Below are 13,003 nucleotides of genomic sequence, written 5' to 3'. Positions count from 1 at the left end.
CAAACATTTACTCAAGTACTTAGAGGTACTTTTACTCCACACTGATTTTATTCTGTTTTATTTTAGTTTAAGATTTTACATACAAAGCATATAGTCTGTAAAATAAGATGTATTGCTACAAATTAAACTACCAAACAGCACATAAAGTAGCTAAAATGTTCTCTACCTAAAAACCAGCATCATCTACATTACAATGCTGCTTAGATGTTAATGCATCAGTGCTAATAATTATATCATTATGCACTAATTCATACTGCATAACTAACTTTTGATACTTATTTTTCTGATAATACTATTGCATTTTTAAGATTTTCCATGCTGGACCTTTGCTTGTGATTTCTACAATGTGGTATTGCTACTTTTAAGAACAAGATCTGAATACAACTGGTCAGGTTAAACAAAGCTAACAGTGTTTTTATTTTAATACTTTTTAGAGGTCTGGTGGAGTAAAATTGCAGAAATGAAAAAGTAAATGTGAATAGAAAAAAGTCTGAATAGCCAAACATTATTGTGTTTTGCAGAAATATGTTTTTGAATTGTTCTTTAAGGGAGTCCTGAGCCCCAGATTGGGAACCACTGTGATAACAGATATATACCTATAATAATCATGTATTCCAGTATTTGGGCTCAAATATTTCCTCTGGTCCCTATTTTTAAAGCTCCATAGCCAGAATCAAATCTTACACTCTAGTTTAGTCTTAACCACAGAACAAATGATTTGCTCATTAACAAGAAGTGCTGAATTATTCACATACTGTATCTTTATTAGTTCTGCTGAGAATTAACAAAGGGGTGGTTTTAATCAAGCCAGAACAGTACTAGTAACATAAATGCAAACAATACATTTGAAACATGTATAAAATCGGTAGCATGTTGTTCTCTAAACAATGCAATACTATAACTACATTTATCACCTACAACAAAAGGAACATCATTTTTGGACAGGGTTGCTATGATTGCACCATTATGGTATCTTTGCTATCTACAAAGTAAAAAAAAAAAGAAAAAAAAAAAAACTTAAAGGAAAGCTCAAATGGCACATATTTTCTCTGTCAGTTCACCATAATATAATAACAGTAATAAAGATGATAATACTATGTAATACCTAAGAGATAAGTTAATATTCTTGAGCAACATCTTCTTATGCTGGCATAAACAACACATATAAAAGCCATGATATTCACATCTGAGTCTACTGTACATCATAACTTGTGTGTAGGACACCACATAGTGCAGTTAGCCTGAATGAAGCCTTTAAAGAGGCAGACTTTTCATTTTTCAGATTTTTTTTTACTTCCTTCTCCCCTGCTTTGTCTATATGAACTATACAGAAGAAAGTAGTTTTCTAGGATATACAGCCTCCCTCGGTTTGAATTTTCAGTCTCACTGACCTTGTATGTAGCTTTGATGTACATCTTATTGTACTTAAAGCACCCCCCCCAAAAAAAAATCCCTTTGCTTTTAAAATATCTTCACTTGCTGTATTGCCACTAGTCCCTCTATCTGCAATCTTATAAACTGAAGCCTGTAGTCACACACACACACACACACACACACACACACACACACACACGCACACGCACACATTTACAATCTTAACTATAAGTATTTCTTTTTAGTATATCATACATTCTATAAATTGTATTTTTTAACTTTGGGGATACTGACTGATTTCTCAGATTTCTTGGCTGTAAATGCCCATAGTAAACCACACAATCATCATAATAACCAAATTCAAATTGTGGGCTTCCTTTGACATTCTCCTTGCAGTCCAATGAGAATAAATTTGAGTTGGGAGCAAAGTGAAAACTCTCTACTGACCTCTACTGTTTTTTTTTTTAAAGTCACCGCTGACAATCTGCAATAAAGCCGAACCAGGTTCTCCCACGTCTTAGAACACATTTTATATTCTGTTGGGGTTGATTATCTGCTAAACATATCTATTTAATTCAATTTGTAGAAAATATAAACTCTGGTGGTCTTAATGATGTGTTCAAATGGGTCATGCATGTTGGACCCTGTGCATAAAATGACTTGAAAACTGAATCAAGAATCAGTCTGTGTAACTTTTGATGGTGATATCTGCTGGGATTTGAAATTAAATGGTCCAGCTATGTGTAATAATGGTGTGTAACTGGTTTGCTGATATTATAATTAAAGCACTGAAATTAATAATCACACTCTTGATAAAAAAAAAAAAAAGAATTCTATTCCCAGCATCAGTTATTCTCGTATACATGCTGGAAAAATGGAATAAGGCGCTCTCTGGCCAAAAATGCAAGTTAACATCACACACTCTGACCACTATTTCTACTTTAACATTACCAGTGACACAGACATACAATGAATAAATACCGCATGATATTCTTGTTATTCATTTCTGACAATTTCCCCGATTGTCTTGGTCCTTTTCTAGCATGGGCATTAAATGACCACCGAATTAGTGCTGTCACCTAAACATTGTCATTTAACATTTTGTTTATCGCTATCCATCAGTGAGACACACTTCTTATGGACACTGATTATGTAGGTAGGGTGTATTGGTGTGCCTGTGAGAGGAACGCTGCTTTGAAGGTTGAGTGAAGTCTAACTTCCTGTTCAGATGATCATCTGCCTGTTACTGATAATGTTGGACTCTGCAGTCAGCCTTGGTTTAGTGTCTTAAGTTGCTTTGAAAAGTACGTCAGACTGTAACGATATATTCCATTGTAGACTGAAATTGTTTTTCAACTGTATGCTGAAGTAGTTTTATGCGAGAGTCACCATGAGTGTATTAAACTGGACAATTTGTGATGGAGCTGTCTATATCTCAGTGGACTCTATCCTCTCCAGGCGCGAGGGTCCTGCCCAGGGATTGGCAAGCTGGTGGAGAGAAGGAGGGCCCTTCTGGTCTTCACAAGGTGGGGAGATGGTGAGGGCGATGGGGCCAGAGAGAGAGGGCGGGGGCTGAGGAGACAGAGGTGAGAGGGCTGGTGGTGGAGGCGGAGAATTGGAAGAGGTGGGCGAGGTGGTTGTAGTAGTGGTAATAGTGGTGGTGGTGGATGTTGTGTTGGGTTTGGCTCCCAACTGGCTCATACGTTTTTCCAAAGCTTGGTTCTTCTGCAGCGTTTCCACATAGCTGAGCTGCAGCTGCGCCTGGTATTTCAAAACCCGTTCCTTCTCATCCTGCCAGGTGTGTCGCTCTTGGTCGAAGTTGAGGGCCTGACGTTCTCGTTGCTGCCGCTCCAGGCGCAATGTGGCCTGCAGCTGCTCTAGTTGCCTGCGCAGCTCCCCGGCCTCGTCCCAGTGGCCCTCCTGGCCGCGCTGTGGCTGGTGGCCATCCTGACGCAATTGCACCTCCTGGCAGATTTGGGCTTCGTGTCGTAGCTGGGCCTCTTGACGCATTTGAGCCTCATGGCAGAGCTGTGCCTCCTGACGGAGCTGCACCTCTTGACGCAGCTGTGCTTCTTGGCGTAGTTGGGCTTCATGGCGGAAATGAGCCTCCTGCCGAAGCTGGGCCTCTTGGCGGAGTTGGGCCTCTGGTCGGATTTGGGCATCTTGGCGCATTCGGATGTCCTGCTGCATGTGGGAATCTTGCCGGTGCTGCACGTCACGCCATTGAGCTTCTTCGCGTTGCTGCCTTTCCTGTCTCTGAGCCTCTTGCCTTTGGGCTTTGGCTTCATCACTCTGAAGACTCAGCAGGGTGTCAGATGTGGGGGTGAGAGAGTTGGTTGAGGACTCAGTGGGGTTACGTGGGCAGTGGACAATTCCCCAGGGTGGCAACAGTCCTGCAGCAGCTAAGTTAGGGCTCACAACAACTTCTGCTCCTCTGCTCACTTCACTCAGAGCCCGCTTCAAACTAAGCACCTCCGCCTCAAATACACCCAGCTTCTCTCTAAGGATGGACACCTGTTGAAAGGAAAATATATCACAGGAAAATACAGTTTGGTTCAAAATGTAGTGTTTGATTGGCAAATGATGTAAAGTCAAATCAAGTCAGGATTTGTAAAGTGCACAATAACACACAAGGCATCTCCTACATTAAAGTAGAATTTAAAAAACAGGACATGAAAGCATAATAAGAATAAACAGTGTGCAAGGTTACAGTTAGAGGTAAAACTAGCACTAGCACGTTCACAGAAATGTTGATTAATGTGCATTGTCCTTTATAAATAAGATAAATCAAAGTAAAAATAAAGGAATACAGAAAATGTGTAAAATCATTAACACAGCCATTAAAACACATCCAGCTGTGTTCGGTGTACATACGCACACGCATGCACATATGCTTAACATTTCCAAATTTTATGGCTGACAGCAACAGCAAAGAATGATTTTATTGTCTTTTGTTGGACCAGTCAGTTGAATCAGGTCAGACTATAGTAGGGACACACACAGTTGTGGGCCTTGGTAAATAGTGGGAGAGCAATCCTCATACTCCAGGCAATTAGCACTTTAAAGCTGTTGTCTGGCATTATTTTCCATTAAAATATTATATTTAGGGCATCTATGTTTCCAACCTGTGTCCCTTTGCTGCATGTCATCTCCCTAAGCTTTCCTATCTTCAATTAAGGCCTAAAACGCCACACACAAAACATTTTTTATATTTAAACTTCTTTATGAGCTATTGTGTTTTGAGTGTGTTCATGAGACTCTGAATCATGTGGATACTTTTTTTGATGATGTTTGAGGAATAAGGAATTGTAAGTTGTCCTAGGTAAGAGCTTGTAATAAATACATAAATTGCACTTAAAAAGTTATGAATATTGTTCTGATTCTGGTCATCATATACAGTAGTAAGAATGATGTATTGTCCATGAATACGACTAATATACAACTCTGTGTTGATGACATGGATCAGATTTCCCAACCAGATAATGTGACAAACTATTAGACTTTAATATTATTGTATTATTATTTAATGTTATTTGAAAAGGCACCTATTAGCATCAGATTTGTCTGACTGTTGATAAAAGCACATATATGTAAATGTGTATGTTGCACAAAGCCAAAAAGATTTGACATTCATGCTGACAAATTTACCTACTTAGATATCTTTACCCAAATGAGGTGTATTTTAGCTTTCTGTATAGAAACATGGCTTGTTTTTACATAATCTGTGCACATAAAATTGGGACAAAAATATCCCACAGTATTTCTTTGTCTGCACTCTTCTTCTCTTGCTATTTAGCATTCGCTTTAAATTGTACGCAACCATGCTGGAACTCCTGTTTTCAGAGCCTGGGCTGGCCCTAGTTTTTATTCACTTTTAAACTTTTATACACACATTACTGTCATATCTTAAACTATTTTTACAGTGACTGAAACAGTGACATAAAGGTGATTTTAAGTGCTCCGGATGTACTAAATTATGTTGCGGTTGCAATGCCAATTCAAGAACCTGACTTACAGTAATTAATTACAGTTTTAATAAGGTTTGGAGACAGTTTTGTTAACTACTGAAATGATTCATCGGTTTTTTCTGTTATTTATAATCCTCACTGTTAAAGCCTGTTGAGTATTAATGAAGGTGTACTTGGAAACTCACCTCTGACAGAGTCCTTCTCAGCTCTCCCTCACACTTCTCCAGCTCCACACTCTTGGAGCTATAGGAGTCCTTTAGGCCCAGCATGGTCTCCTCCCGCTCCCTCAGCTGGGCATTGAGCTCCTTCAGCTGGCCTCTCAGGGCTACCATCTCTCCAGCTCGCTGGGTCACTTCAGCCTGACTCTCCCTCAGCTGCTGCTTCAGCAGGGAGATCTCTCCTGCCTTCTGACACACCTGACACATAAACAATAAGTAAGTGGGTGATATATTTTTTCTGGGTTTATTTATTATACTTCATTAATCCCACAGGAAACTACACTTTACACTCTGTTGTTATTACAACAATTACACACACGTTCAGATCCTATACATGCACTACTGGAGAAATGTCAGAGTGAGGGGGCTGCCCATGGAAAGGCACTCCGAGCAGTTGGGGGCTCGGTGTCCCACAAGAGCACCTTGGCAGGGAGGTATGGGGACTTGAACTGATGGCCCTCCGGTTCCCAGCCCAACTCCCTACGAACTGAGCTACTGCCACGGACAGAGTACTGTGGTAAATATGCTCTCTATCACATTGCAAGTGGGTTGCTTGTGCACACATACTTACAGACATAGGCCGCTTCACACACACACACAAACACACACACATACGCACACACACACACACACACACACACACACACACAACCTTATACTCAATGCTCCACTGCTCATACTACCATGATAACATTTTACTGAACTAGTCAGGCGCACCAAGTCATAACCTCATATCTCACCTCCCACTTGGTCTCCTCCAGACGAGGCAAGATGTCAGCCTGCTCCTTCCTGTAATCCAGACACTTTCTCTCCAGCTCCTCCCTCTGGGCCAACAGAGCCGCCATCTCCTCCTGGAGTCTCCTCTTGTCCTGGGACAGACGGCTTATCTGGGCCTGCAGGGCAGTCTGGGAGCGCTGAGCACGACGGGTAACCTGAAGACAAAATGTACATATGCAGTAAGTTGTAACGGTATACATCTATATACGAAACATATACATGTACGTACAGATCCTGAAAGAAATCATTCTGCTACTTAAAGCCATAACCTGTTAAGTGTTGTATCTCAGGGAGAGGTTTGTTCTAAGGTTTTTTTCAGATTGTGCTACATTTTACCAGCATTTACCCGTATCTCGATTCCAAAATGAACCATTAAATACCTTGGAGAGATTCTACCTACTGTGTGGCAAAATGCAGCTTCCTCCAAAGAAATATAAAAAGAATTTGTAGATCCGACAAAATCATAAAATGTCTTTTAAAACACTTTTCTTTTCTCCCATTAGCTGTTGTGTATCTGCCCCCAGATTTTGACCACATGCTTCATTCTGCATTTCTTCCATTTTGACTCAAGATGCGAGTTAAGAAAAATAAAGTGCAGTGACAACCTGAGGATGGAAATATAGTGAGTTCACCTGCTGCAAGCGTGAAGCGTAGTTCTGTCTCAGCTCATCCATCTGCCGCTCCCAGACACGTTGCTTCTCTTCAAACACCTGAATGATTGCTGCCTCACTTTGGTCCAGGTTTCTGCGCATATGCTGCACCTGGTAGAAATGAAGAGGAATCAGGCCACAGAGCAGCCATTTAGATTGTAAAAGTAGAAGAACAAACGAAAGTGTAGGAACAATCAAATTAACAACGTAAGATTAGAACTGATCCTTTCTATGCTGGCAAATAGCCTTCTTTTTAATAGAGTGTCTGTTAAGTACAAAACAACCGCACATCAGACATTTCTGAGTGGCCTCTGACCTCTTGCTCTTTCTCCCACAAGCGGTCCTCAAGGTCCTGGATGATATCATCAGAGGAGGGGGAGGGGCGTAGAGGTGCCGGGGCATCACTCAGATGGCTCAGCCTCTGATAGGACGAGGAGCTCTTTCCTGAGGAGGACCGGCCGCTGTCTGAGGCGCTGAGGCCGTTCTGGAGGAGAGAACCACATCACGATGAATTAAGGATGACAACAGCAAGGTGCGTTAAGTGAGTATGGAGGATGGCCTTACCTGGTAGCCAGGCTTTTCCAGTTTTTCGAGGCCTGCAGCTGCCCCAACCATGCCCAACCTGTTGATGTGGCTGGTGGAAGCACTGAGAGGCCCCAGGACTGCTGGAGGCCCACAAGCGGACCCAGAGCCTGTGTAAGTGGGCAGGCTGGTCAGGGAGTTCCTCCCTGAGTCAGACATCCCTCCCTGAACCACTTCATTACCATTCCCCCCCCCCTCCGTTCTGCTGACCCTCACTGGGCTGTCCTGGTCCAGGAGCAGGGCCTCTGGGACCTCTCCCGATTCTCCTCCTGCTCCATCCCTGACTCTCCTGCCTCCTCTGCTCTCACTGAACCCTTCACTCCTTGCCTCAGTCTTGCCCTCGCTCCCAGCCCCTCCTGCCTGGCCCACCAGGTTCTGCATGGAGTGGAAGCTCTTGGGAACCACCGGCTTGAAGGCAGAGGGACGAACAAGGCCTGAGTTGTTCTGCATCGCCTATGAGAGAGATGGAGGAAGGAAGATAGTAAGAGAAACAAGAGATACATTAACAACGCTCACAGACAAAAGTACCATGTAATAAAAAATTCATTGTTAAAATTCACCATTATGACATGCAACATACTCTACATATTATGCTATATTTGGAATTGTTTGACATGCATTTGGCCTATTTAATCCTTACAAACAGGTTTATGCCAGATAGAATAAATCATATTTTTAAACGGTAGTTTAAGGATCTTAGCAATGTAACATAATAACCATGTCCACTAAGTGCTACTGGTGGCTATAATCATTCCTCCTTTCTATACTGGCCGTGAGGCAATTCCTTTCTTACCAGTTCTAGTTAGCTTCAGCATTCTTAGATAGCCAAACGAAGTGGTTTAAGTTCTCTATAATCATCTTATGAACCCATGAGATTCCTATTTCAACCCACTTTGAGGGTGCTGACCCCGAGGTTGGGAACCACTGTTCTAAATCTTGAAGTACCTGCTCCAGTTTCCCCGACACTGGCAGGATCTTGGGCGGGTTGTGGTTTGGAGGGTTATGGCTGCCTGGATTGTTCTCACCGTCAGCTCTGGTGGCTGCCATCTCTCTGTGCTGGTGTTGGTGTTGGTGTTGGTGTTGGTGTTGGTGTTGGTTCATGCCACCGCTGTTCTTCTCATTTGCTCCTCGACCCACAATGTTCCCACAAACATCTAAACCTGCAGCCTGCATTTCCCTCTCTCTATCTCTTTCCGACCTTTCGTTCTCCAGCCTCTCTCTTTCCCTCTCTCGCTCCCTTTCCCTCTCTCGCTCCCTCTCTCTTTCTATCTTCTCCCTCTCGATTCTCTCTCTTTCCCTCTCTCTGGCTCTCTCCCTCTCCCGCTCCCTCTCTCGCTCCAGCCGCTCCCTCTCCACTCGTTCTCGCTCCCTTTCCCGGTTCCTCTCCCTCTCTCGCTCCCTCTCTAACCTTTCTCTGTCCCAGTCTCGGTCTCGGTCCCTGTCTCTCCCCCTTTCACGCTGCCTCTCCCTTTCCCGCTCCCACTCCCTCTCCCGCCTGCCTGCTCCGTTGCCACACTCCAACTGGTTGTTGTTGGATGGGGCTGTCATGGTACATTCAGTGTTGGTGGAGGAGGCTGTTTCGGTGGGCCGGTCAGTCCCGGTACAGGTCCCAGTCGCAATACTAACACTCCCTCGTTCATCACTAGAAGCCGTCCCGTCAGATATAGTCGCCGGAGCGCGGGGCAATCGCTCTGCGCTGCAGCTGCGGTCGGCAGGGCAACGGCGAGAGAGAGGAGGGGCTCTGGGCAGGGTGGTCCTCGTACCCACAGACTTCATGGCAAACTCCTGCTCTCCTGCCACCCCACTGCCAACACTGCCCATAGTGGGGGTCAAAGGTCAGGGATTAGAGATTAGGAGTCAGGATTGGGGAGGGTCACAGAAACATTTGGAAGTAGTGTGGGTCATCACAACCTAATGCAGGTAGTGGGGGCACACACACTAGAGGAACACAGAAAAACGAAAGGTTATACAAAATTCTAATTGCATAATGACTAGTTATACAATAATATCTAATGCAGAATAGATTCCAACCCACATACAGGGGCAGCGTGGTCCTCCCACCATGATAAAAATGAAATGGGTCTGACAGATAAATCTGGCAGTTAGGTGTATAGTGAAGGTATGAATAGTAAAACGCGTTATAATAAGACCTATCCTCCAGTTTAGTGATAAAATCACAGTGTTATTCTCTTTACGGCATCTGGTATGTATACACTTTGCTCACAAGTCTCTGAGCTAGAGTCCATGTCAAGTCTAAAGTATTTAAAGGTAGAGTCCAAGTTAAGTCTAGAGTCTTTAAACTATAGTCCAAATATTTAGCATTCAACGCTCCTTTTGTTCGGGCTTGGTGGTATAAAGTTTTTTAAAGCCAAAGCTTTTGATGAATGGATTGTTATTATTATTATAGAGTCCTACATCTCAAGTCCGAGTCCAGTCTGAAGTCTTTTGAGGAAGAGTCTCAAGTCAAGTCTGAAGTCACTGTGTGTGCAACTTAAGTGCGACTTGAGTCTATGGTCTCAAACTCGAGCTCCCATCTCTGACACCCTTGTAGGTAAGAGTGAGTTTTGTTTTACTATTTTGTTTGTGTGTATAGGTTAAAAGATGCTGGTTGAAGAGGTCACTCCCACCAATCCATCGCAAAACAGAAATTCCACTGGATTTTACGTCCATTAGCATCATTGAACTGGAGGAGGTTTTTTTTGTGTGTGGGTTGCAAATACAGGAACACCTGCGTAAAAAACAGTTTAATACCATAGAACAGCCCTGCAATCATTTTTTTGTGAAGCTTATAATGTTGATGATTTTGTTTAATCTGTGTAAGATAGATGTTGCTTTACTTCCTTATTGCTAGTAATAATATATTATAATAATAACAAAAATAATAATCATTTATAATAACTGCTAAATTGACTTTTTTTTATTCAGATATCTTTTTTAGTTCTTCCTACCCTATTAACAACCAATATGTGTGAAATTATTGAAGCGATAACCCTTCCATTGCCACAAACTGGGCTTGCACACTTAATGAAGGTGATGGAATATGGACATTCCGTAAAGTATTGCTGTTACAACAAACTAGAAAATATGTAATTTATAGGTTTTTAGGGTTGTTTACAGGTCTATTTATACAATTTTTTAAGCTGTTGTCATTGGTTGGATTGCTTTACAAAATAACTGGAACGCCTTACAATGTAGTGCAGTACAATCCAACACAAACAATAACACAACTCTGGCCTGACAGCTTTGTCAACATCTCCCTAACACAGTCTCAATATCAACATCGCAACATTATAAACTGCTCAAACGACTAATTTATTGCATTGCTGTCATAATAGATTGCATGAGGCTGCATTCTACAGGTAGTACTGTGTCCACCCTTTAAGTACACACTAAGTTGCCAGTTTATTAGGTACACCTAACTAAAATGAATCCCTTCTAATACAACCGTAGCAAGAAATCCAACCTTCATGCAGGCTATAATGTAATTATGTGTGTTTATACTATTCTAAAGAGGTGTTGATTTAACTTTACGGTCACTTTGGAGGCTGTAGTTTGTGGTGCTGTTGAATTGTACTGGATTTGATTTTGGTCCAGTATCAAAATCATATAATACATCAATCAATAATACATTTACTATTTATTATAGTTGATATTTTGAAAATGTGTGTTTAATCAAATATCACAAGCTAACTGACAATTTAAGTATACTGGTTGGTTTCTGGGGATCTGGTCAGAAAGGGTTGGGGGGAATGTGTAGCAGTATTAGTTTTTGTTTTGTTATGTTTTTATTTCTCTGTATAAGTTTATCTTTCTCTTTTTAATGTATGGTGTATCTCACGTCTTTGTCTTTTGAATGGACCTTGGAAATAGTTGATATATAGTCTGGAAATAGTTGCTGATGATGATGTTGTAGGCTCAAAGGGTTTCTAAGCAGGTTTATCTGGAACTGGTTATAGAGAGAGGCGTTTCTAATATCTAGTATACACTTATTGATATAAATGGGGTGGACAAAATATTAAAAATCTCTCAAGATAATGGAATACCATTTCAGCACCAAAAACTGCAGACTCCAAAATGACCATTAGGTTGAGTCAACACTTCTATAACAGTTTCAACAAAGGATTTATTGCATGGCTGTTGTATTAGACTGCATTGTTTTTTGTTTTTTTAGCTTGGTATAATTAATAAACTGGCAGCTAAGTTTATATTCAAAGGCTGTAATTTGCAGTGTAGTTTAAATGTATTGCGTTGCACCGAGAGGTGTTTCCAGTATTCTGTCCAGTGTCCCGTTATATTAGACTACATTAGTTTTAGATGGGTGTACCTGATTAGCTGGCAACTGAGTGGGGTTTACACACATATGCATGTCGGGGGGTCAGAAGACTACATAAAATATGTTTGTATATTAAGGTTATTATGTTTATATGCCATCAACAGCAAATAAGTAGAAAGAGCTTGCTCACAGATAGGACATTCACATCACTTAATCATACAGTGGCATATATACCCTGGCTGTAGATAGATAGATAGATAGATAGATAGATAGATAGATAGATAGATAGATAGATAGATAGATAGATGCTTAGGCTACTGTACATAGATAAAGACGCAGTCATGCCTGTGCACCTCGCTTTCTCAGCCCATTTACTAGCGGTTTACTTCCACTTGGGTGAATAGTAGTAGTAGTAAAATGCACTGCCTATCTATCTGCTGCTCTGCCTCGATCCCCTCCCCTCACGACTCCCCCTCGCTCCCTTTTTCTCTGCATCCCTGGGCGGCAAGGGCGGCTTTAGCGGCATCCGCATCAAGCCCTGAATCGACTGCGCTCCCAAACAATTACTGGCTAGGCCCCATGACAAGAAACCAACGCACGACCCTCGCCGAATCAAAAAATACATCCCAATTAAAATACACAGCGTCATTGACATTGACTAGAGAAGCTTTGATTTACCGATTGGAGCATCCTGGCGGTCCATCATCAAAGGCTACTCACTATTTTGCAGCTCGGCGGTTTTAAAGATGGCAGCCTCAATAAATAGTATTGTCACAAGAGAGCATCATCAGTCCCGGTCGTCCTGGCTCTGAAATTTTTCCTGCGATTTTACCGTGGGTCGGTAATATTAAGGATGCTGTCCTCGACCGCTGTCAGCGTCGGATGCTGATGATGGAGTCGCTCGGTTGATACGCGCATCAGCTGAGAGACACACACCCACCTCTGGCCCCGCCCCTCCGGCAGCATGATACAAACGCCCCCTTTTGGCATTCTTCCAGTACTCTCCTTTGGGAAAAGCCCAGAGTCATAACAGTCCCCTGGCAGGATGGATGGATGGAAGGATGGATGAATGGATAGGTAGGAAGATGGATGGATGGATGGATGGAAGGAAGGATGGATGCATGGATAGGTAGGAGGATGGATCAGATCAGAAATACTTTA

General features: G+C 42.2%; 1 protein-coding gene across 4 annotated transcripts; it reads right to left on the bottom strand.

Moving 5' to 3' along the window:
• Window positions 1-739: 739 nt before the first annotated feature.
• lzts3b (leucine zipper, putative tumor suppressor family member 3b) lies at window positions 740-12,777 on the bottom strand. 4 transcript variants are annotated; one of them, XM_034872157.1, is made up of 8 exons: window positions 12,521-12,777; window positions 8,515-9,382; window positions 7,552-8,022; window positions 7,304-7,471; window positions 6,970-7,098; window positions 6,301-6,492; window positions 5,528-5,758; window positions 740-3,888 (listed from the first exon to the last, which is right to left on the bottom strand). In XM_034872157.1, the coding sequence occupies exons 2-8, from the start codon at window positions 9,343-9,345 to the stop codon at window positions 2,803-2,805; spliced, it is 3,108 nt and encodes a 1,035-aa protein (XP_034728048.1). In that variant the 5' UTR covers window positions 9,346-9,382; window positions 12,521-12,777; the 3' UTR covers window positions 740-2,802. The 4 variants fall into 4 exon arrangements, with proteins under 4 accessions (XP_034728048.1, XP_034728046.1, XP_034728047.1 ...); XM_034872155.1 differs by having other exon boundaries at window positions 8,515-9,507; window positions 12,521-12,774; XM_034872156.1 differs by having other exon boundaries at window positions 8,515-9,507; window positions 12,563-12,769.
• Between the last annotated feature and the right edge of the window lie 226 nt (window positions 12,778-13,003).

This window comes from Etheostoma cragini, chromosome 5, assembly GCF_013103735.1.
Source record: "Etheostoma cragini isolate CJK2018 chromosome 5, CSU_Ecrag_1.0, whole genome shotgun sequence".
In the NCBI taxonomy this organism is placed as follows: Eukaryota; Metazoa; Chordata; class Actinopteri; order Perciformes; family Percidae; genus Etheostoma; species Etheostoma cragini.
Note: the sequence above shows the minus strand (reverse complement) of the source record. Positions and strands in the feature narration are given on the sequence as shown.

What these genes read in the sequence shown, in the direction of transcription:
- lzts3b (XM_034872155.1), bottom strand. Translation starts at nt 9,390, where the DNA reads ATGGGCAGTGTTGGCAGTGGGGTGGCAGGAGAGCAGGAGTTTGCCATG. An exon ending in TGTCGGGGAAACTGGAGCAG is followed by an intron (nt 8,023 to 8,514) that starts GTACTTCAAGAT and finishes TCTCTCTCATAG; the next exon opens with GCGATGCAGAACAACTCAGG. An exon ending in TGAGAAGGACTCTGTCAGAG is followed by an intron (nt 3,889 to 5,527) that starts GTGAGTTTCCAA and finishes TCCTTTCAACAG; the next exon opens with GTGTCCATCCTTAGAGAGAA.